This window comes from Salvelinus alpinus, chromosome 19, assembly GCF_045679555.1.
Source record: "Salvelinus alpinus chromosome 19, SLU_Salpinus.1, whole genome shotgun sequence".
Lineage (NCBI taxonomy): Eukaryota > Metazoa > Chordata > Actinopteri > Salmoniformes > Salmonidae > Salvelinus > Salvelinus alpinus.
Genome location: NC_092104.1, coordinates 50,400,258 through 50,425,023, shown reverse-complemented (window position 1 = coordinate 50,425,023; position 24,766 = coordinate 50,400,258). Strand labels below are relative to the sequence as shown.

The 24,766-nt window shown below is 41.6% G+C and overlaps 1 protein-coding gene across 5 annotated transcripts; it reads right to left on the bottom strand.

The window, feature by feature from the left end:
• LOC139545782 (G kinase-anchoring protein 1-like) lies at positions 1–24,144 on the bottom strand. 5 transcript variants are annotated; one of them, XM_071353947.1, is made up of 13 exons: positions 23,920–24,144; positions 17,566–17,752; positions 9,506–9,738; positions 9,212–9,370; positions 8,859–8,936; positions 7,981–8,116; positions 5,243–5,271; positions 4,923–5,069; positions 4,687–4,773; positions 4,508–4,571; positions 4,331–4,401; positions 4,161–4,241; positions 1–410 (listed from the first exon to the last, which is right to left on the bottom strand). In XM_071353947.1, the coding sequence occupies exons 3-13, from the start codon at positions 9,728–9,730 to the stop codon at positions 369–371; spliced, it is 1,119 nt and encodes a 372-aa protein (XP_071210048.1). In that variant the 5' UTR covers positions 9,731–9,738; positions 17,566–17,752; positions 23,920–24,144; the 3' UTR covers positions 1–368. The 5 variants fall into 5 exon arrangements, with proteins under 5 accessions (XP_071210048.1, XP_071210047.1, XP_071210049.1 ...); XM_071353946.1 differs by having other exon boundaries at positions 23,914–23,994; XM_071353948.1 differs by lacking the exon at positions 17,566–17,752 and having other exon boundaries at positions 23,920–24,055.
• Positions 24,145–24,766: the final 622 nt, after the last annotated feature.

Sequence of the window (24,766 nt, the reverse complement as noted above, 5' to 3'; positions counted from 1 at the left end):
TTTTACACTGAAAAAGTAGTTTATTTAACTTGCAGTGAAAAGAAAAATAATTAATAATCACACCTGTCATTTGGCATCTCCCCAGAGAAGGCGGGGAGCAGACCAGAACAATAAAGCTCCATACCAGAACAAAAAGAGGAGCTGTGATGTCAGTCAACATATCTTTAAATCAGAACAGCCTTCATTACAAGCCTTTTAATAACTTCTGCAGTGCGGCACATCCAGGCGTTGGTGTGTGTGTTATACAAGGCATGCATAGTGCATGAAGACAGAGAGTAGAGAGTAACCATACAAACAAATAGACCCTGAAGAATAGGAGTGCTTTGCTTCGTTGTATTTTGCAGTCAATGTTCTTCCCTCTGCGGTCTTCATAGATCAGACTCTGAACCCTTTTTCCCCTTCCTGTTTCCCTGCCAATCAGAGGAGACCAGGAAGTATGGAGTGAGTACAGAAATGTTCTTACATTGTTAGTTTGGTGGTCCGCTTGTCTGGGGCTTAGAGCTTAAATCACTTCTCTATTTCATCACCGCATGGAACCTTTCAAGAGCACGTGTTATCCGTACTGCCCCTTTTAAGAGCAGAACACAACACGGAACACATCTAGGTTACAGTCCAAACACACACCCTATCCCCTCAGCCCTCAAATTAAGTAGACCCTTCTGATGACAAGTATACACTTGCAGGGAAAGTGGCGAGAATGATTTTAAAAATGGACCGCCCTTGCCCGGAAATTCGTCACTCGTTCATCCCGCGATGATTGTGTTTTCAGCCACCGGTAGCTTGTGGGTACTTTAAATGCACTACAGTCAATTATGAGTGCATGTCTACTTATTTTAAATATATAATGATTAATATACGCCTACTGTATGATAGCTAGAAATATTAATTAGCTGACTAACGTTAGCCTGCCTAGCTGGAACTTCTGAAGAAGGAAAATGCTTTATTTCTACAATTTCCAAAAGATAACCAAACACAAACATATTTACTTTTTATGAGACGTGTTTGTGCCGTCATGTGCATTATTTGCATTAGTTTGTACTTACACTTGTATGTTGACTTCTCCATTGATGTTACTTTTAAGTTTTCGCTGACTTCTTAGCGGATATACAATCGTCGCAATTTGAATTAAGGGGAGTTTCAGGCCCCGGCGTGAACATAATTGTACACTCGCAAACTCGACTAAAAACGAGGGTTGAGGGGCTTACGTTGCAAACTTCCCTTGCTTGGCTAATCAGTGGGACCGCCCGCCAAGATGGCGATGGGGATTCCCCCAAGGGCATAAGTCGAGGGTGTGTCTTTTATGAGTTTGGACAGCAGCCCTACTGGTCAATGCTTGCGCCTTTAACATCACTAAAGACCATGTGTCATTCTACAAAATAATACAAAAATGATGCCCAATATTCCCAAAGCTATTTTTTTTGTGCATGTCGCGGGTCGTTTTAAACTACTCTGGAGTCAGTATGTATTGGTCTTATAACAAACTACATTGTTTAGCTAGTCATGTTACCCAGCAACATGATAACTTGACCATTGACTATGCACACATTTTGATTGCAAGAAGTGAAAAGGAATAGGCTACTGCTTCAAAGTACTATAGGCTGTATATGTAAGAGTGGGGTGTGTATGATTGTGTGTGTGTTAGAGCAGTGATTCTCAACTGGGGGGGGGGGTCGCGGGAGGATTTAAAAAAAGGTAAACCTTCGCACCGAAACTTATTTTGAAAGGATACCGCGGCACCACTTATTGTTGCTGACTTTACAAGGGCAAAAACTTTAAGGTTGTCATGATAATTGATGATTAAGAATTCCTAATGATTGAAAAAACAACAATTTTAAAACACTGGTACGTGTTACTGTTCATTAACATTATTGGACTGGTGTTGATGTTATGTTCGGAGTCTGATCATTTATTACACCCCACTCCTGAACTGGTCTCCTAATTAAAATGGCTTATTCTCCTGAATTGATCATAAATGTTTTCTCAGTTAAAATGGCTGTGTAATGACTTTATTTAATACCATAATTGAGACAGTCTATTTTGCAAGGGAAACCTGCCAAAGAAGGCAGCTGCAGCACAATATTATAAAATGTAACAGTCCATAATATTGGGTCGCGACTCAATTGTCATTGTCAAATTTGGGTCCCCAGGCAAAACCAGTTGAGAACAACTTTGTTAAAGGATGTGTGAGAGAGCAGCTGTAAAACTCCAATAGTGTGCAACTGCAGCCCGCAAAATTCCATCCCCCCCTAACGTTGAAGCCCCTGCCTCTTCTTCTGTGGGGTTTATTGGCGGTTGGCATCCAACGTTATGGTGCATTACTACCATCTACTGTAGTAGATCGCCCGTGCCTCACACCTATGTACTGGAGTCATAGCTTAAAAATGGACCAATGGAAGTATAAAGAGGGGTTTATGCAGATGCAGGAATGTTCACATACAGTAACGCCCCGAATTGTGGGCTGCAGTTACACCCTTCTCAAAAACTCACCATAAGCGTTGGGCGGAGCAAGCAGAGTGAGGCGGGTGGCAAAGACGGGACAGGCAGAACAGTATGCTAGCAGAATAGTCCATATCTCCAATAATGTTTGCTCATCGCGATGTCGTTTCCATTAGTGGATGAATTGGTCTAATTTAGCATGTGTGGTAAAGCCTCAACCCTTACCTACCGTTCCAATTCAAATGAGCTTGAAAAGAAAGTGAATCATGACAACATTTTTATTGTTTTGTATGACTACAGCGATAAAACGCAAAAATAGAGACACGTTCTAATTAAGTGATGCATCAAAGATGACAACCCGCCCACCCGGCTTCGGTTGGGTCATTATAATTCAAAACAATGCATTCTAAAACGCACGCCTTGCACGCTTGTCTTTTGTGAGTTTAGGTCATAAGTGAGAGAGAGAGAGAGAGAGAGGGTGTGAGGAGGGAGGGAGAGTGTGTAGGCTTGTGTATAAGGTTCTCTGAACTGTACAGATGGTTTAAAATCTCTTTGTATCAATAGAGCCAGTCATTTTTCCCCCTGTAGTCACACTCATTTAGAATGGCTGAAGCTTTAACAGTACTTAAAGCTCTGTGTGTGTGTGTGAGCAAGTGTTAAACTTCAAGAACATTGATAAGCGGGAGTAGGCCTACTTAAACATTGGTAGCATTAATAGCTAGCTGTATGTTACAGTGACTTTTGTGTTGTTTATAGTGAAAACGCTATTAAAACATTCCGATGTAGCCTAGATAATTCTGTGTTTCCGTCCCTTACAATCAAATCAAAGTATGCCTGTAACTCAATGCATTACTTTTTAAATTGAAAAATCTTTCTTTGGGGCCAAATTTGAGCAAATTAACTAATGCCATCAGCGCGATTAATTATTTGAAACGTTTGACAGCCCTAAACATAATATACTGGGTCGGTATATCAACATTCCAGAGTGGGAAATCTGCTACTTTTAAAGATTTGGCCCATACTTCACAGCGAAATTGGTAGGCAATGTAACCAATCACATTCCTCCTTTTACTTGTATAATTGCACATCCTGCAAATCACCAGCAGAGGGCGACCATTTTCAATCTATTTTCACATTCACTCGGTTGGTAACGCTTACAAATTGGATCACAACTCTAAAAGTAGCAGAAATCCCACTCTAACTTTGATATGACCACATTATGTTCAACAATATATAGAAAACATTTCCAAATCTAAAATGGTGGTTTGTTTTCAATATTCATGATTCGATTTGTCAATATTCATACATTAAGTAAAAAACAAAATGTTTTGGAATCACTCATATAGTAATGAGCTGGACAGAGTAAATGGTTCTGTTTTGTGTACTATTCTGGAGAGTGAGGACTACTGCTGCTGCACTGTTACCTTGGTAATCTTCCTAGAGGTGACTTCCTGCCTGATCTAAGAGTGGGTCACACACATACGCACGCACGCACGCCTTAGATTTAAAAGACAACCCATTCGACTCACAGCTTTACACAGGTTGAACAGCACAACAGACAAACTGGGGTCATTCTACACTGCAGCCTTTATCCCTCTCTCTGAACCAGGCGTGAGCTGTTGGTTTGATTTTAGACAGGGACACTTGATGAGATACACTAAATGTGTGTTGCATTGTATTGAGTTTTACTTGCAAGTGCGACGAGTATCTATGTGACGTCTTACCTGATGGTGTTTTGGCTGATCCGTTTGCAAACCTTTCACTTTCGACTTCTCTTGTTCAAGTGAGGCATGTAGTGATGTCACCTGGAGAGAGAAATAAATGTCATTCAACCAGGACGACAGCTTTGCACACGATTAATGGTTTGAGACACACGCACAGCACACACACACACCTGTGAAGACAGCTCCTCTTTGATATTTAGAAGCTCTTCCACCTGCAGTAGGATCTCTGCTTTATCTTTCACTGTGGAGAGAGGAAGAGAATGAATGAGAACAAGTAGGCCTACCTAATGCATCAGTAATGGATTACTGTATAGTCTCAGATTGAATTAGGAGTGCAGTAGCTGTACTCTCTCCCTGCTGCAACATCTTCAGCAGCTGGGAGTTTCTGGCTTTCACTTCTTTGTATTTCACCTGAGGATCGAGAACAATAGCACGTTCACACCAACTGTAAATGCCAGATGGCGCTATTCTGTCTTCTTGACATGCTCCATCCAAAGCCCAGTACAGTATCCATCCAACGACTCACCTCCCATTGTGAAATGACCTTCTTTAACTTCTCGATTTCTTGGTCTTTCTTCTCCAAGTCGTCCTTTAGCTGCTCAGTTCGGGGGTCCTGGCAGGTGTGATGGGAGTCACAGTTAGGCTCTGAGAAATAGAGTTACCATGTCCTCGATGGTCTCATCAGCAGTCACTCAATGGTCGAATATAATCCGAACACAAAACCATTACACTTGGAATGAACTGATTTGCAGTCGGTCTCACCGGTTCATGCTCTGTTGAAGTCGTGACCTCGGCGTCAGTGCCGTTAGAAAACTGCTCCCGTCTTTTCTCCTTCTGTACGATTTTGCTAACGTCATCCTCAAGCTTGTTGAAGAACTTGTCTTCTGGAGGTGCGGGCAGTTTGGGCTCCTGGAGAGTGGATTCAGCATTTTAATTATTAAAATCACTCACACACAACCTACACAATTTGCGTTAGTTCACGTCATATCACCACCTGTTCATTACATTCATCCTTACATTACAGGGTTTAAAACCCTCAACCGAAGCCAAACACCGAATACAACAATGATGCCATACCTCACCTCTTTCTCCTGCTTCTTACTCAGCTGATCTGTAAAGGAGAATTATGGTTTTTACGGGGGATTCAACAAGTCAAGTGAATGTCGTCAAAAAACTGAATAATAACACAAGTGAGGCCACTGAGAAAACAGAGACAATTATTGCATATTATACGCACGCAGCGCCTGCTCAAAGTTGATTGCTAAACAAGTAGTCCTAGTGTTACTGCTATGCTGGTATTGTATTTATGAAATGCGGCAGTGCTCAATATTAAAGACCCAATGCAGCCTTTTTTTCCTGAAAGTTAAATTGTTTCTGGGTAACAATTTAGTACCTTACTGTGATGGTTTTCAATTGAAATGGTAAAAAAAGAGACAAAAATAGTTTCTTCCAAGCGTAATTTCTTAAGCAAGAATTTAGGTAGGACTGTCTGGTAAGGGTCTGAGTGGGGAGTGGAAAACTGAAAACTAGCGGTTATTGGGGCGGCAGGTAGCCTAGCAGTTAGCGCGTTGGGCCATGAACCGAAGGTGAAAAAACAGTGCCCTTGAGCAAGGCACTTAACCCTAATTGCTCCAAAGTCGCCATTGATAACGACAGACCCTGGCCGTGACCCCACTCTCAAAAGGCTGTCTCAGGGAGAGTTGTAATATGTAAAAACATTTTTTTTTTTTATCCAATTCACAGACACACACTTGTACATGTCTGAAATAGGACAAATCTAAGCACTCACACAATTATTTCTTACTAGAATGTATTATTATTACTGGCAGAGGTTTTCAAACTCTTTCTTATTGGTCTTGTTGGGTTCTAACTTGAATTATACTTATTACTGTCACTATATAATCATTTATTGATTAAGGGGAACAGGAAATATGTGTATGGAAAGTTACTGAGACAGACGAGGGGGTACAGAATGTTCACTGATTGTTCAAACACGTTATTGTTATATACACTGCTCAAAAAAATAAAGGGAACACTTAAACAACACAATGTAACTCCAAGTCAATCACACTTCTGTGAAATCAAACTGTCCACTTAGGAAGCAACACTAATTGACAATAAATTTCACATGCTGTTGTGCAAATGGAATAGACAAAAGGTGGAAATTATAGGCAATTAGCAAGACACCCCCAAAAAAGGAGTGATTCTGCAGGTGGTGACCACAGACAACTTCTCAGTTCCTATGCTTCCTGGCTGATGTTTTGGTCACTTTTGAATGCTGGCGGTGCTCTCACTCTAGTGGTAGCATGAGACGGAGTCTACAACCCACACAAGTGGCTCAGGTAGTGCAGTTCATCCAGGATGGCACATCAATGCGAGCTGTGGCAAAAAGGTTTGCTGTGTCTGTCAGCGTAGTGTCCAGAGCATGGAGGCGCTACCAGGAGACAGGCCAGTACATCAGGAGACGTGGAGGAGGCCGTAGGAGGGCAACAACCCAGCAGCAGGACCGCTACCTCCGCCTTTGTGCAAGGAGGTGCACTGCCAGAGCCCTGCAAAATGACCTCCAGCAGGCCACAAATGTGCATGTGTCTGCTCAAACGGTCAGAAACAGACTCCATGAGGGTGGTATGAGGGCCCGACGTCCACAGGTGGGGGTTGTGCTTACAGCCCAGCACCGTGCAGAACGTTTGGCATTTGCCAGAGAACACCAAGATTGGCAAATTCGCCACTGGCGCCCTGTGCTCTTCACAGATGAAAGCAGGTTCACACTGAGCACATGTGACAGACGTGACAGAGTCTGGAGACGCCGTGGAGAACGTTCTGCTGCCTGCAACATCCTCCAGCATGACCGGTTTGGCGGTGGGTCAGTCATGGTGTGGGGTGGCATTTCTTTGTGGGGCCGCACAGCCCTCCATGTGCTCGCCAGAGGTAGCCTGACTGCCATTAGGTACTGGGATGAGATCCTCAGACCCCTTGTGAGACCATATGCTGACACATGCACATTTGTGGCCTGCTGGAGGTCATTTTGCAGGGCTCTGGCAGTGCACCTCCTTGCACAAAGGCGGAGGTAGCGGTCCTGCTGCTGGGTTGTTGCCCTCCTACGGCCTCCTCCACGTCTCCTGATGTACTGGCCTGTCTCCTGGTAGCGCCTCCATGCTCTGGACACTACGCTGACAGACACAGCAAACCTTTTTGCCACAGCTCGCATTGATGTGCCATCCTGGATGAACTGCACTACCTGAGCCACTTGTGTGGGTTGTAGACTCCGTCTCATGCTACCACTGGAGTGAGAGCACCGCCAGCATTCAAAAGTGACCAAAACATCAGCCAGGAAGCATAGGAACTGAGAAGTGGTCTGTGGTCACCACCTGCAGAATCACTCCTTTTTTGGGGGTGTCTTGCTAATTGCCTATAATTTCCACCTTTTGTCTATTCCATTTGCACAACAGCATGTGAAATTTATTGTCAATCAGTGTTGCTTCCTAAGTGGACAGTTTGATTTCATAGAAGTGTGATTGACTTGGAGTTACATTGTGTTGTTTAAGTGTTCCCTTTATTTTTTTGAGCAGTGTATTAACAAATGTACCACCTGATGTCACCAGGCAGGCCAAAACTCCATCCCACCAAAACAGGCTGAAATTTCAGGCAGTCTTTTCAAACGGCTCTTACACTAAGATGGCATTATTATAATTTTCACAATTTCACAGTATTATTCCAACCGCATAGTGTGGAAATATATATAAAACACAGGAAAATCAGTCATTTTTTGACTGCACTGGGCCTTTAACATAAGTATAGCTCTAGCCACTGCTGGTCTCACCCCCCTCTGCCTGGAAGTCCTTCAGAGACACGGTCATCTTCTTGTCTTTTCCCTGCTGGCTCTTCTTCTTGTCTTTCTTCCCTGCCGCTGCTCCTCCTCGGGACTTGGGAGAGGGAGTATCTGTTCCGTCATCATCCTGACGGGAGGCAATTTAAAAGAACAGCTTCTGCTTTAATGGAACACTCATTTCCTCATCAAAAAATAAACATTTTGGTTCCGAGCCATATGTGTGTAGTTCTCCCTTTATGGTTCTGATTTCTGTTAATCGTTTAACGATAGATCTTTTGTGACAGGGTGCTGTATACCCATGCCCACGGCGTTCAGGCCCTACTCATGCCTGATTGCTACTGACAAATTTAAGGACCGGCCCTGGCCGAACCCAGAAATAACTTCCTCTGCTAGTATCCATTAGCTGCTCGTCTGTCTGTCCCTTGCATCCTCCACTGCATGCTGCGTTCTGTGCATATCTCTGCTAGTGTGAGTATCTATAGAAACGCCCCTGCTTGCTGTTCTGCTCAATGACGAGACAGAGAACAGTTAGTGACAAACTAGTTACCTTTCTTCACTCTAAACCGACAAAACTCAAGGAACATTATTATTTTCATTCAAATAATCTCTCCTGTGGACTCTGACCATATTCTGGTCTTATATTTGACACGGTTGAAGAACTTCTGACACCATGATATGTACTGCGCAGCAGAGCACAACCAAATGGCTAAGCTTCAAAATGTTAATGATCAATTTAGTGATACCAGTAACCTAGCTATTGATGAAAAAAAAAAAACAGGCACTATCCCTGCCCTAACACGATGTATAATGTCGGGGTCCATCGGGCTCGGGTAGCAGAGCTCTAGTGCTGCATTGGGGCAGTATGGTACCTGTTTGTGCTCCTCAAACTCCAGTTTACTTATAATCAGTGCCTTCTCCAGGTCTGCCTCATACAGCTCACTCGTTAACTGCATTGGGCAGAAACAAAGACGAAGATTAAGGATGGGATTAGCTGGGGGGGATATCAGGTAAAGGTAACATCCATAAGAAATTGTAATGCCCATTCATGCCCACCATGTCAGGTGTTACCATGAGCCCTGCTCAGAAACAACCCCTAAGCAATCATGTAGATATGAAGAAAATAAATGAAATTGTAGGACCATATTTCACCATATCTCTAAAACCTATTTGATCCTCTCAGATCGGGAGGGGGGGGGGGGGGGGGGGGTCTGTCAGGTTCTACCTGGTAGTCCCTCTGTTTCCATTGCTGCCAGCCTTCCGGGGGCATGGCTTGGTCCCCTGCCACGGGATGGAGTAGCTCATTGGCCACACCCTGCAGAGAAAGGGAGGGGGGCGGGGCAGAGGACTTCTGAGGGAGCTTCTTAAAGGCAAGACTCCTTAACTGGGGACAGGAGACAGGAGTCATCATCAGTCCACAAGCTCAGGTGAAATAGTCGAACTGAAACCTTTGAGACCTGATGTTGGGAACACCAGAAATCGGTGTTCAGCGAGGAGGTTAAATGCCTCTGCCAGTCACCTCATTGGCCTCGCTCTGTTGCTGCTCTCGCTTCTTCTTCCTCTTCTCCTTCTTGCCGTTGCTCGCGGTGGATTTCCCCTCGGTTGCCTTCCCAGGCCGACCCTTTCCAGAGTCCCGACCACCTCTGGTCTTTCCTGACTCCGAATCGGAGTCCGAATCAGAGTCAACCTGAAGCAAGGCAAAGCGAGAAGCTGTGGTGTGGACGGAGATCATTGCTGATGTCATCTGTTGACCTATGCACAACAAACACAAGATAGACGCAGAAAGAAAACACATCAAATTAGGCAATGCGTAACAAAACCTTTCTAATCTGAACCTCTCCAGTGCAACCCTAACAATAAACAAAAAGAAAGCCATAAAAACAGACCCAATACCATAGAGATCCTATTAAATTACTAGAGGACTATGTAATGAAGCCTCAAACTTCCAGAATGGGATGAAAATTGCAGCCATATTGGTCAGGAAGAAATCCAAACCAGTCTAATTGGAAAGAAAGACAGTAGAGGCATAATCCTGATTTTACTAATGTAGGAAAATAAAAAGGCAGGCATGTGGTGCAACATATATTGTAAATTACAATTATTGTCAACCTATAATATTGTCAAATACAGAGCGTTCAGAAAGTATTTATACCCCTCGACTTAATCTACATTGTGTTGTAGCCCGAATACAATACCCCATAATGACAAAGCAAAAACATGTTTTTAGAAATTGTTGCACTTTTTAAATTTTTTATTAAATATAGGAATACCTCATTTACATAAGTATTTACACCCCTGAGTCAATACGTTAGAATCACCTTTGGCAGCGATTACAGCTGCGAGTCTTTCTGGGTAAGTCTCTTAAGGGCTTTGCACAACAATATTTGCACATTCTTCAAGCTGTCAAGTTGGTTGTTGATCCTTGCTAGACAGCCATTCCAAGTCTTGCCATAGATTTTCAAGCCGATTTAAGTCAAAACTGTAACTGGGCCACTCAGGAACATTCGATGTCGTCTTGGTAAACAACTCCAGCGTATATCTGTCCCTGAGTTTAATGTAGTTATCCTGCTGAAAGGTGAATTTGTCTCCCAATGCCTGTTGGAAAGCAGTCTGATTTTACCTGCGCTTAGCTCTATTCCATTTATTTTTATCTTAAAAAACTCCCTAGTCCTTGCCGATGACAAACACACCCATTACATATGCAGCCACCACCATGCCTGAAAATATGAAGTGTGGTTCTCAGTGATGTGTAGTGTTTGCCCCAAACATAACACTTTGTATTCAAGACAAAGTTAATTTCCTTGACACCTTTTTTGCAGTTTTACTTTTGTGCCTTATTGCAAACAGGATGCATATTTTGGAATATTTTTAGTCTGTACTGGCTTCCTTCTTTTCACTTCGTCATTTAGGTTAGTATTGTGGAGTAACTACAATGTTGTTGATCTATCCTCAGTTTTTTGTCCAGTTTTAGTCACCCTTGGCCTCATGGTGAAATCCCTGAGCAGTTTCCTTCCTCTCCGGCAACTGAGTTAGGAAGAACACATGTATCTTTGTAGTGACTGAGTGTGCTGATACACCACCCAAAGTGTAATTAGTAACTTAACCATGCTCAAAGGGATATTCAATGTCTGCTTTATATTTTTACCCATGTACCAATAGGTGCCCTTCTTTGCGAGGCATTGGAAAAGCTCCCTGGTCTTTGGTTGAAATTCACTGCTCGACTGAGGGACCTTACAGATAATTGTATGTGTGGGATACAGAGATGGGGTACTCATTCAAAGATCATGTTAAAAACTATTATTGCACACAGAGTGAGTGCATGCAACTTAGGTAACTTGTTGAGCTAATTTTTACTACTGAACTTGAGGCTTACCATAAAAGGAGTTGAATACTATACTTATTGACTCCAGACATTTCAGCTTTTCATTTTAAATTAATTAGTAAAAATGTCTAAAAACATAATTCCACTGACATTATGGATTATTGTGTAGGCCAGTGACAATCAACTTCAAATTCAGACTAACAAAAATGTAAAGAGGTGTGAAAACTTTGAAGGCACTGTACTTATAAATACAAATTATACAGGGGGGTGTTCTGTGTAAATAGCCTCTAAAATATATCTTAACAGACCAGAAATGTCTCCATTTTGGTTCTTAGAAAGCTGTGAATACTATGATAAAATACCAGTTCTTGTTGCATTTACAACTTGTCTAAGTCCTATCATCAACTGAATGCATTGTTTGAATGGATTGTTTGGCATACAGTGCATTCGGAAAGTATTCAGACCCATTGACTTTTTCCACATTTTGTTATGTTACAGCCTTATTCTAAAACTGATATTTACTTTTTCTCAATCGACACACAATACCCCATAATGACAAACCCAAAAAGTTTTTGAAATTTTTGCAAAAGGTATATACAGTGGGGAGAACAAGTATTTGATACACTGCCGATTTTGCAGGTTTTCCTACTTACAAAGCACGTAGAGGTCTGTCATTTTTATCATAGGTACACTTCTACTGTGAGAGTCGGAATCTAAAACAAAAATCCAGAAAATCACATTGTATGATTTTTAAGTAATTAATTTGCATTTTATTGCATGACATAAGTATTTGATACATCAGAAAAGCAGAACTTAATATTTGGTACAGAAACCTTTGTTTGCAATTACAGAGATCATACGTTTCCTGTAGTTCTTGACCAGGTTTGCACACACTGCAGCAGGGATTTTGGCCCACTCCTCCATACAGACCTTCTCCAGATCTTTCAGGTTTCGGGGCTGTCGCTGGGCAATACGGACTTTCAGCTCCCTCCAAAGATTTTCTATTGGGTTCAGGTCTGGAGACTGGCTAGGCCACTCCAGGACCTTGAGATGCTTCTTACGGAGGCACTCCTTAGTTGCCCTGGCTGTCTGTTTCGAGTCGTTGTCATGCTGGAAGACCCAGCCACGACCCATCTTCAATGCTCTTACTGAGGGAAGGAGGTTGTTGGCCAAGATCTCGCGATACATGGCCCCATCCATCCTCCCCTCAATACGGTAGAGTCGTCCTGTCCCCTTTGCAGAAAAGCATCCCCAAAGAATGATGTTTCCACCTCCATGCTTCACGGTTGGGATGGTGTTCTTGGGGTTGTACTCATCCTTCTTCTTCCTCCAAACACGGCGAGTGGAGTTTAGACCAAAAAGCTCTATTTTTGTCTCATCAGACCACATGACCTTCTTCCATTCCTCCTCTGGATCATCCAGATGGTCATTGGCAAACTTCAGACGGACCTGGACATGCGCTGGCTTGAGCAGGGGGACCTTGCGTGCGCTGCAGGATTTTAATCCATGACGGCGTAGTGTGTTACTAATGGTTTTCTTTGAGACTGTGGTCCCAGCTCTCTTCCGGTCAATGACCAGGTCCTGCCGTGTAGTTCTGGGCTGATCCCTCACCTTCCTCATGATCATTGATGCCCCACGAGGTGAGATCTTGCATGGAGCCCCAGACCGAGGGTGATTGACCGTCATCTTGAACTTCTTCCATTTTCTAATAATTGCACCAACAGTTGTTGCCTTCTCACCAAGCTGCTTGCCTATTGTCCTGTAGCCCATCCCAGCCTTGTGTAGGTCTACAATTTTATCCCTGATGTCCTTACACAGCTCTCTGGTCTTGGCCATTGTGGAGAGGTTGGAGTCTGTTTGATTGAGTGTGTGGACAGGTGTCTTTTATACAGGTAACGAGTTCAAACAGTTGCAGTTAATACAGGTAATGAGTGGAGAACAGGAGGGCTTCTTAAAGAAAAACTAACAGGTCTGTGAGAGCCGGAATTCTTACTGGTTGGTAGGTGATCAAATACTTATGTCATGCAATAAAATGCAAATTAATTACTTAAAAATCATACAATGTGATTTTCTGGATTTTTGTTTTAGATTCCGTCTCTCACAGTTAAAGTGTACCTATGATAAAAATTACAGACCTCTACATGCTTTGTAAGTAGGAAAACCTGCAAAATCGGCAGTGTATCAAATACTTGTTCTTCCCACTGTATATATATAAAAAAAAACTGAAATATCACATTTACATAACTATTCAGACCCGTTACGCAGTACTTTGTTGAAGCGCCTTTGGCAGCGATTAGAGTCTCTCTCTCTCATTGTCCTGTTGGAAGGTGAACCTTCACACCAGTCTGAGGTTCTGAGCGCTCTGGAGCAGGTTTTCATCAAAGATTTCTGTACTTTGTCCGTTCATCTTTCCCTCGATCCGGACTAGTCTCCCAGTCCCTGCCACTGAAAAACATCCCCACAGCATAATGCTACCACCACCATGCTTCACCGTAGGGATGGTGCCAGGTTTCCTCCAGATGTGATGCTTGGCATTCAGGCCAAAGACTTCAATCTGGGTTTCATCAGACCAGAGAATCTTGTTCCTCATGGTCTGAGAGTCCTTTAGGTGCCTTTTGGCAAACTCCAAGTGGGCTGTCATGTGCCTTTTACTGAGGAGTGGCTTCCGTCTGGCCACTCTACCATAAGGGTCTGATTGGAGGAGTGCTGCAGAGATGGTTGTCCTTCTGTAAGTTTCTCCCATCTCCACAGAGGAATTCTGGAGCTCTGTCAGTGACCACTCCCAGACCATGGCCATTCTCCCCCGATTGCTCAGTTTGGCTGAGCGGCCAGCTCTAGGAAGAGTCTTGGTGGTTCCAAACTTCTTCCATTAAAGAATGATGGAGGCCACTGTGTTCTTGGGGACATTCAATGCTGCCAAAATGTATTAGTACCCATTCCCAGATCTATGCCTCGACACAATCCTGTCTCGGAGCTCTATGGACAATTCCTTCGACCTCATGGCTTGGTTTTTGCTCTGACATGGACTGTCAACTGTGGGACCTTATATAGACAGGTGTGTGCCTTGTCCAATCAAATTGTAGAAACATCTCAAGGATGATCAATGGAAACAGGATGGACCTGAGCTTAATTTCGAATCTCATAGCAAAGGGTCTGAATTAGGGTTGCAAAATTTGGACAACTTTCAATACTTCCTGAAATCCCTGTTGGGAGGATTCCCAGAATAAGAAGGGAATAAGCAGGAAATCCATAAATCTCCAACCAGGAATGCAGGGAATTTATTGAAAGTTCCTGGAATTTTGCAACCCTAGTCTGAATACTTGTGTAAATAAGGTCTTTCTGTTTTTCATTTTTAATACATTTGCTAAAATTTCTAAACCTGTTTTCGTTTTATCATTATGGTGTATTGTTTGTAGATTGATGGGTATTTATTTATTTTTCATCCATTTTAGAATAAGGCTGTAACTAGGAATACACGATATAGTCGGTGAACATATAGGAATTGGCCGAAATTAGCGAAAAATGCCAAGATCGGTATCGGCCCAATGTCAAGTTTAACGCTGATGTGAAAAACTGATGTCAAAGCTGACGTGCATACCTATATAACGTAGGTACATGATGTGATGACGCCACATAAAATGTTGCACTACACCTGCGACACAGCATTCCTAACCTAGCCACAATGTCTGCTGTGTGGATCAAGCAGACAACAAGTCGAGCAGTCATTTGAATGAGCAAGAAAATTTCAGCGAGAGAACTAAAATGCAAACTCCATTAACGCCAAGATAATGGCATTCATTGCCCTTGTCAATCAACCGTTCTCTGTTGTGGGTGATGTTGGCAACTGATCGAGCGCCAGTACATACAGTACAAACGTTACCAAGTGCGCTATTGTTCAGATGTTACCCTACCGGAGTTACAGAGTAATAGCGTCACTGCTATTAGCTTCACAACATACTATGGAACGCTATTTGGGTCTTTGCATGTCAAAAAAGATACACGTCAAATAACATAATTTGACAATAAGACTATTTGACGCGTTAAATAAGCTTTTCATTTGACAAGTCAAATAACACAGTTCTATTATAGCATGTTGTGTGTTCTGAATTTGCACGTGCAAGCCAAGTGCCACCCCTACTATCAGTAGCCCAGTCAAAGCTGTACAAAAAAAGTCTGCAAACAAGCAAACACCGGCAACAAACGATGTGTTTACAATACCGCGTTGGTAATAAAGCCTTATTTGTTCGACTGCAACTTCTGGGGTAGCTAGCTAGCTTTAGCTTGGTACCTAGCTAGCACCAATACAACCAGCCTGAAAACAATGACCAGTAGAAACTGCAGTCATTTTCACTATTCTTAGCAATGATTTAGGAATGCTTGTGAGTAAATATTAGCTAGGTAGCCACTTGTTGTTTGCCTATTGAAATTGAACAGCTAGCCAGCTACTTAACCCTGTTGCCCAAAGCTAACGTTATAAGCAGCCAGCTAGCTTCATCTGGCTAGTGAGTCTCGACCTGCCTGGTTTGTGTTGTAAAGCTAGCCACAATAAGGATTAGGCCCAATAGTGGTATTTGCGGTTTGCCTTCAAAATAAAAGTACCTATTTGAAAGTGACGCAGAAAGTTACAATTGGTGGAATAATGCCATATTTAGACTAGATAATGTTAAACAAGGTTGTAATGTGAAGCAATGAAATGGGGTATCAGTCTACTCAGTGACACCCACAGAGCACAACTGTTTAGAGTATACGCAAATATTAGCGTTGTAGCTCTTATCGCGGGACTGCGAATGTGGGAAATCACCTCCCCAGACAGCCTATTGTGTGTATTGACATTCATATTGCACTGTACAAATTTACCTAAGGATTGGTGATCAATGAAATGGAGTAACAGTTTACTCAATACCCAAGATATTCAGAGTTATCAGACTCCAAAACATCGACCGATTATGATTCTAACACCGATACCGATTATTGGAGGACCAAAAACAGCCAATCTGTGTGTGTGTGTATATACACTGCTCAAAAAAATAAAGGGAACACTTAAACAACACAATGTAACTCCAAGTCAATCACACTTCTATGAAATCAAACTGTCCACTTAGGAAGCAACACTGATTGACAATAAATTTCACATGCTGTTGTGCAAATGGAATAGACAAAAGGTGGAAATTATAGGCAATTAGCAAGACACCCCCAATAAAGGAGTGATTCTGCAGGTGGTGACCACAGACCACTTCTCAGTTCCTATGCTTCCTGGCTGATGTTTTGGTCACTTTTGAATGCTGGCGGTGCTCTCACTCTAGTGGTAGCATGAGACGGAGTCTACAACCCACACAAGTGGCTCAGGTAGTGCAGCTCATCCAGGATGGCACATCAATGCGAGCTGTGGCAAGAAGGTTTGCTGTGTCTGTCAGCGTAGTGTCCAGAGCATGGAGGCGCTACCAGGAGACAGACCAGTACATCAGGAGACGTGGAGGAGGCCGTAGGAGGGCAACAACCCAGCAGCAGGACCGCTACCTCCGCCTTTGTGCAAGGAGGAGTACTGCCAGAGCCCTGCAAAATGACCTCCAGCAGGCCACAAATGTATGCTGCCTGCAACTTAATTATAACATAATAAACACACAGAAATACGAGCCTTAGGTCATTAATATGGTCAAATCCAGAAACAATCAATTCGAAAACAAAACGTTTATTCTTTCAGTGAAATATGGAACCGTTACGTATTTTATAGAACGGGTGGCAACCCTAAGTCTAAATATTGCTGTTACATTGCACAACCTTCAATGTTGTCATAATTCTGGAAAATTCTGGAAAATTAATTAGTCTTTACACAGTTCGCAACGAGCCAGGCGGCCCAAACTGCTGCATATACCCTGACTCTGCTTGTACTGAACGCAAGAGAAGTGGCACAATTTCCCTAGTTAATATTGCCTGCTAACATGAATTTCTTTTAACTACATATGCAGGTTTAAAACATTATACTTGTGTATTGATTTTAAGAAAGGCATTGATGTTTATGGTTAGGTACATTTGTGCAACGAAAGTGCTTTTTCCACGAATGCGCTTTTGTTAAATCATTAACCGTTTGGCAAAGTTGAAGTAGGCTGTGATTCGATGATAAATTAACAGGTACCGCATTGATTATATGCAACGCAAAACAAGCTAGTTAACCTAGTAATATCATCAACCATGTGTAGTTAACTAGTGATTATGTGAAGATTGTTTTTTCATAAGTTTAATGCTAGCTAGCAACTTACCTTGGCTCGTTGCAGCCACAAGGTCCTTTTGATGCTGCACTCGCGCAACAGGTGGTCAGCCTGCCACACAGTCTCCTCGTGGATTGCAATGTAATCGGTGTCCAAAAAGGCAGATGAAATCGGCCCTAATTAATCGGCAATGCCGATTAATCGGTCGACCTCTAATCCACGCAGTATTGTTTTCCCTCTGGAAAAGTGTGCAATACACATAGGTTGACATTAAATGTGGCTCAATTCACAGTTGTTTCAGAGTCCTGCAATAAGAGCAACGATGCTAATGTTCTCTGGGTGTCACTGAGTAGACTGATACACCATGTCATTGATCCACAATCCATAGGTAAGACTGTACAGTGATCCCTCGCCACTTCGCGGTTCACTTATCGCGGATTCGCTATTTCGCGGATTTTCATAATGCATTTTTTATTTTTTTTTGGTGCATTGTGCTCTGCATTCTGATTCGCTAAAAACTCACTCCCGCTTCTTGTATCAAAACATGCTACGAATTGTGCTATCATTTTGTCGTCTCGTGCAGTTATGTGTACGTACATAAAACAGCTTGGCAAATTTACATTAAGTTGGCCAGGAAGGAAGGAAGGACTAACGCTTGGTCGCTTAGCAACCATGGTGCGAATGGCCACTGAACTTAAGCGAGTAGCTGAGGAATGGGACCCTTTGATGAGCCGTTCATTACAGTTCTCCAACGTAATCGATGGTGGCATGTCGGTGTACAAGGATCTTTTTGCAAAGAAGAAAAAAGAGCGACAACAGCTGCCTATCACTATGCTCTTCTCCCGAACAAACACACCTGCACCGCAGGCTTCAGAAGAAGAGAACACTGCAGAGCGCAGTCAGGATGCAGCGGCCCAGTCTGAAGAGCAGTGAAACGGCCTACACGTGAGTCACTGTATTTGTATACATGTAATAGTTGCTAATTGTAAAAAAAAAAGAAGTTTTCTATTTCGCGGATTTCACTTATCGCGGGTCATTTTCGGAACGTAACCCCCGCGATAAACGAGGGATTACTGTACACTAAAATAAGTATGGCCCCAATACAATTCTGAAGTATAATACATCCAGTGTGATTTCAACAGATTTTTGTCAAATTAACAAATTATTGTCTTTTGTTGATGGTATACAACAACAATCCAACCTCGTTTAGCATGATCTATTCAATTATGGAATAATTCTACTATTTGTATGCATTTGCATCACTGTCAATGACATTTGTATTTTGAAGGCTAACTGCAAAGTCCACTATTGTGGCTAATCCTTATTGTGGCTAGCTTCACAGATGGGTCCAACCACCATTAGTCAAATAAGAACTGTCTTATAAAATTAGGGTTATTTTAGATGACACCTAGCTATATAGTTAGCTAGCTAACTATAGCTACTGAAACAGATTGTCGTTTTGCTATGTTTTTGGGGAAGAATATTGTTTGCATCCATGAGCTAGCTAGCTTTTTTTAAATGACCAGCACCGTAGGTGCGCGAGACAACTTTACCAGCATCATAGCATACGTATCGATGAATCATTGTGACATATGAAATACGAGTGATAGTGTAATCAATGTATAATAACTACGTAAAAAATTATGTGACGTGCTGATTGGGTCCAATCAGGTCCTGATTGGTCAACAAGATTATTTGACACGTCAAATAGTGTTATTTGACGTATCTTTTTTGACAAAGACCCAAACGGCGTTCCTTAGAAATCCTAGTTGAGAATGAAATGACTGAACAAAGAAACAGCAAATAAGTGAAAGAAATAGGTTTTGATTATGTTTTACTGGTAATGGGGACATACGTAAATGCCAACAAAATTACTTTTTGGTCTGTGTGGTGTGTGTAACCTTTATTTTACTAGGCAAGTCAGTTAAGAACAAATTTTTATTTACAATGACGGCCTACCCCGGCTAAATCCAGACGATGCTGGGCCAATTGTGCGCCGCCCTATGGGACTCCCAAACATGGCTGGATCTTACACTTAGATGCAGTGCCTTAGACCACTGAATCCATGTGTGTGTTAACTATTTAACTGTACTAGAATGCTTAAAAGGCCGCTAAAATTGTAAATATCGGTATTGTTATTTTTGGCAAGGAAAATATCGGATATCAATATCTGCCAAAAAATGTCATATCGGTGCATCACTAGCTGTAACGTAACAAAATGTGGAAAAATGGAAGTGGTCTGAATACTTTCCGCACTGTATTTGCAGTTAATACAAATGTAAAAACAAATGAATCATTCTTCTAAAACTGGCTAGCTAGCTAACAAACATACAGTGCAGATAAATTGTTTAAATTCATTAGAAATAAGCTTTTTGTGTGTATGGAACATTTCTGGGATCATATTTCAGCTCATGAAACACAGGACCAACACTTTACATGTTGCATTTATATTTTTGTTCAGTATAGTATTCTAGTTCCTAATTATATGCCCAATACAATGTGAATGCCTGGTTTTACAATTAGCTAGCCTGCCTACTTCTGATCTTCAACTAAAAGACAACTTTTGTTATGTAGCCTATGAGCCTACGTTATAGCGAGCAATCAAAGTAGTAAACACTTGCTGGCTAGCTAGCTGGATGGATGGAGATTCGTTTTACATATCACTTGATGCTGCTGCACTTGCCCAATGGACTAAAGGTGCCTAACGTTACTCCTTATAGTCCAAGGACTTTACATGTTCTGTTTGAAGGTGAATTGGCTCTAGAAGCCAAAACAGACAAATACTTCATCTAAACTTGAATCGATTCTGTTCTAAAAACAAAAAGATCACATCAGAATAATTTCACAAATGATAAATACACACTTATGCACACAGTTTTAACACAGTGGAAGCCGACAGTATTTTTGTGTAATCATTTTTGTGTCATCTGTCTTCAGTTTACACACAGGTATTCGGAGCAACCTGGTCTCAGAGCATTTTGAATTTTTCTGTATGAAAATCTGTGACACCCCATTTAGTATCATGTTACCAACACTTTAAAATGCATCTAAATGTATGATATGGTATGTATTAAATTTGGGGATTTCTATCACCATTTCGTATGATAAATTACAAAATTACAATTCGTATATGTTACAAATTTGAAAAATGTATGTTTGCTAAATGTATGATATGTTACATTCTATTTTGTTGTGGCTAATGTTAGCTAGTTGGCTAACGCTAACATACGCTAGCTTAACGTCTGCTAGCCTAGGGGTTAGGGTTAAGTTTGGGAATTAGGTTAAAGGGTTAGCTAAAAGAGTTAAGGTTAGCTAACATGCTAAGTAGTTGAAAAAAAATTAGGTAGTTGAAAAGTTGCTAATTTGCTCTAAATGCAAATGTTGTCCGTGATGAGATTCGAACGTGAAACCATTGGGTTGCTAGAAGTTCACGTTAGGGTTTGCTAAAAATGATAAGATTAGGGTTAGCTAACATGCTAAGTAGTTGCAAAGTATCTAAAAAGTAGGTAGAAAATGTGACAATTTGCTAAAATTGTCCATGATGAGATTCGAACGTTTGTGTTATACGCCTTTCGCCTTAAGTAACCATACCAAACATAACACACCAGATTTACGTTGACCACGTTACGTCTAGTCTATGAGATCAGGCTGTTCCGGGAGACAGGTAGCTAATTAGCACAGGTAGTCAGTCCACTGTCGTCTGCTTTCCGTAAACAAGCGCTGTAACATGGGAATAAGACCGTGTGGGAACCCTAACCCGATAAAGGTGTGTAACGTTTTTAGTGAAAATTATTTCTCGCTGATATTAAATAAGGTATTTATGCCTCCAAAAACCGTACCGCAAATGGTGTTAATGTTCAGAGAACGTCGGGGCGATTAAAAAAACTCCCCCGTACAGCAGAAGACGACTTCGTTGTCCAATGAATTGGCTATGTGGAATGGAACTGAGAGTCACGATGAAGGGCTACTACTGGTCTTCCTGTCCCGCAATGGCATTTCACTTATTTAGCTAACTGGGGGGTTGCCTGGGGGGTTGCCTTTAGTCGGTTGACACTTTCAAACTAAATTTACAACTCGGCGCAGAGGGGAGTGGGCATTCGGTAATTGGATAACTTATCTAGCTAAAGTAACGTCATCTAGTTAACTTATGCTACTGAAAGAAACCGTGTCCGATTAGCTTGGTTCAAAGAAAGCATCGGTATTCAACGAAAGCATCGAATGTCGTTGCCTAACTAGCTAAATCATTCTTCTAAAACTGGCTAGCTAGCTAACAAACATACAGTGCAGATAAATTGTTTAAATTCATTAGAAATAAGCTTTTTGTGTGTATGGAACATTTCTGGGATCATATTTCAGCTCATGAAACACAGGACCAACACTTTACATGTTGCATTTATATTTTTGTTCAGTATAGTATTCTAGTTCCTAATTATATGCCCAATACAATGTGAATGCCTGGTTTTACAATTAGCTAGCCTGCCTACTTCTGATCTTCAACTAAAAGACAACTTTTGTTATGTAGCCTATGAGCCTACGTTATAGCGAGCAATCAAAGTAGTAAACACTTGCTGGCTAGCTAGCTGGATGGAGATTCGTTTTACATATCACTTGATGCTGCTGCACTTGCCCAATGGACTAAAGGTGCCTAACGTTACTCCTTATAGTCCAAGGACTTTACATGTTCTGTTTGAAGGTGAATTGGCTCTAGAAGCCAAAACAGACAAATACTTCATCTAAACTTGAATCGATTCTGTTCTAAAAACAAAAAGATCACATCAGAATAATTTCACAAATGATAAATACACACTTATGCACACAGTTTTAACACAGTGGAAGCCGACAGTATTTTTGTGTAATCATTTTTGTGTCATCTGTCTTCAGTTTACACACAGGTATTCGGAGCAACCTGGTCTCAGAGCATTTTGAATTTTTCTGTATGAAAATCTGTGACACCCCATTTAGTATCATGTTACCAACACTTTAAAATGCATCTAAATGTATGATATGGTATGTATTAAATTTGGGGATTTCTATCACCATTTCGTATGATAAATTACAAAATTACAATTCGTATATGTTACAAATTTGAAAAATGTATGTTTGCTAAATGTATGATATGTTACATTCTATTTTGTTGTGGCTAATGTTAGCTAGTTGGCTAACGCTAACATACGCTAGCTTAACGTCTGCTAGCCTAGGGGTTAGGGTTAAGTTTGGGAATTAGGTTAAAGGGTTAGCTAAAAGAGTTAAGGTTAGCTAACATGCTAAGTAGTTGAAAAAAAATTAGGTAGTTGAAAAGTTGCTAATTTGCTCTAAATGCAAATGTTGTCCGTGATGAGATTCGAACGTGAAACCATTGGGTTGCTAGAAGTTCACGTTAGGGTTTGCTAAAAATGATAAGATTAGGGTTAGCTAACATGCTAAGTAGTTGCAAAGTATCTAAAAAGTAGGTAGAAAATGTGACAATTTGCTAAAATTGTCCATGATGAGATTCGAACGTTTGTGTTATACGCCTTTCGCCTTAAGTAACCATACCAAACATAACACACCAGATTTACGTTGACCACGTTACGTCTAGTCTATGAGATCAGGCTGTTCCGGGAGACAGGTAGCTAATTAGCACAGGTAGTCAGTCCACTGTCGTCTGCTTTCCGTAAACAAGCGCTGTAACATGGGAATAAGACCGTGTGGGAACCCTAACCCGATAAAGGTGTGTAACGTTTTTAGTGAAAATTATTTCTCGCTGATATTAAATAAGGTATTTATGCTTCCAAAAACCGTACCGCAAATGGTGTTAATGTTCAGAGAACGTCGGGGCGATTAAAAAAACTCCCCCGTACAGCAGAAGACGACTTCGTCGTCCAATGAATTGGCTATGTGGAATGGAACTGAGAGTCACGATGAAGGGCTACTACTGGTCTTCCTGTCCCGCAATGGCATTTCACTTATTTAGCTAACTGGGGGGTTGCCTGGGGGGTTGCCTTTAGTCGGTTGACACTTTCAAACTAAATTTACAACTCGGCGCAGAGGGGAGTGGGCATTCGGTAATTGGATAACTTATCTAGCTAAAGTAACGTCATCTAGTTAACTTATGCTACTGAAAGAAACCGTGTCCGATTAGCTTGGTTCAAAGAAAGCATCGGTATTCAACGAAAGCATCGAATGTCGTTGCCTAACTAGCTAAATCAGATAAAACAGCTCTAGCTAAATTGCTAGCTACATATTGCAGCCATATCCATATGTGTTGCAGCTGTTAACTAACGACGCTAAGTAGCTAGCTCGTATTATGGTTCGTTTACATGAAACTCATGCTTTTATAATTTGGAAATCAAATCAGTTCATTAAATATATGTTTGAAGGGAAAATATTAATAAATAAAACATGTAATTCAAAACATACTTTCACCTGTTCAAGTAGTTAGTTAGCTAGCTAGATACCACACGTTCACCACTTTCCGTCGGCAAAGTAACTACGGTGGCCCAGTTGCCTAAAGTATTCTACAAGACAAAACGGGGCCGTGATGGCGAACTCTGGTCCCGGGAAGGAATATGCAAATAGCTTCACGTCAGTAGAGGGAGACAGAGGTCTACTTTTGCAACACTGTATTAATGACTGCCTTTCCAGACCCAACTGCCTCAACTTATTTATTTTATTTAACTAGGCAAGTCAGTTAAGAACAAATTATTATTTACAATGATGGCCTACCCTGACCAAACCAGGACAACGCTGGGCCAATTGTGCGCCACACTATGGGACTCCAAATCACGGCCGGATGTACAGCCTGGAATCGAACCAGGGTCTGTAGTGACGCCTCTAGCACTGAGATGCCGTGCCTTAGACCACTGCACCACTCGGGAGCCCTTCATCCGAAGAGACTACATCATTTAATAGTAATTTTTTGTTGTTGTTGTCCCCCACAATTAAATCCGAGGGAGACTATGGATCTATCTCCATACGTTCTTATGTTAGTCACGCAATATTTCAGACACCACTGCCCCGATTTTGCACAAACTTGGTTGAAAGAAGCGTATTTACACAATTACACTTGTTGGCCCAAGGGTGGCGCTATAGTAATCAACTGCAATTTCAAAATTTGAACAAGCATATATCCTGTCCCATTTGAGCTACAGTCATGAGATTTTGTGCAGATATGCAGCTCCTCGTGTGCAGTATGTTTCCCATAAGGACCTATTACATTTTCTGCAAATTAGACTGAAAAATTTGAATACTTGTCACTAATTAGCACGGGGGG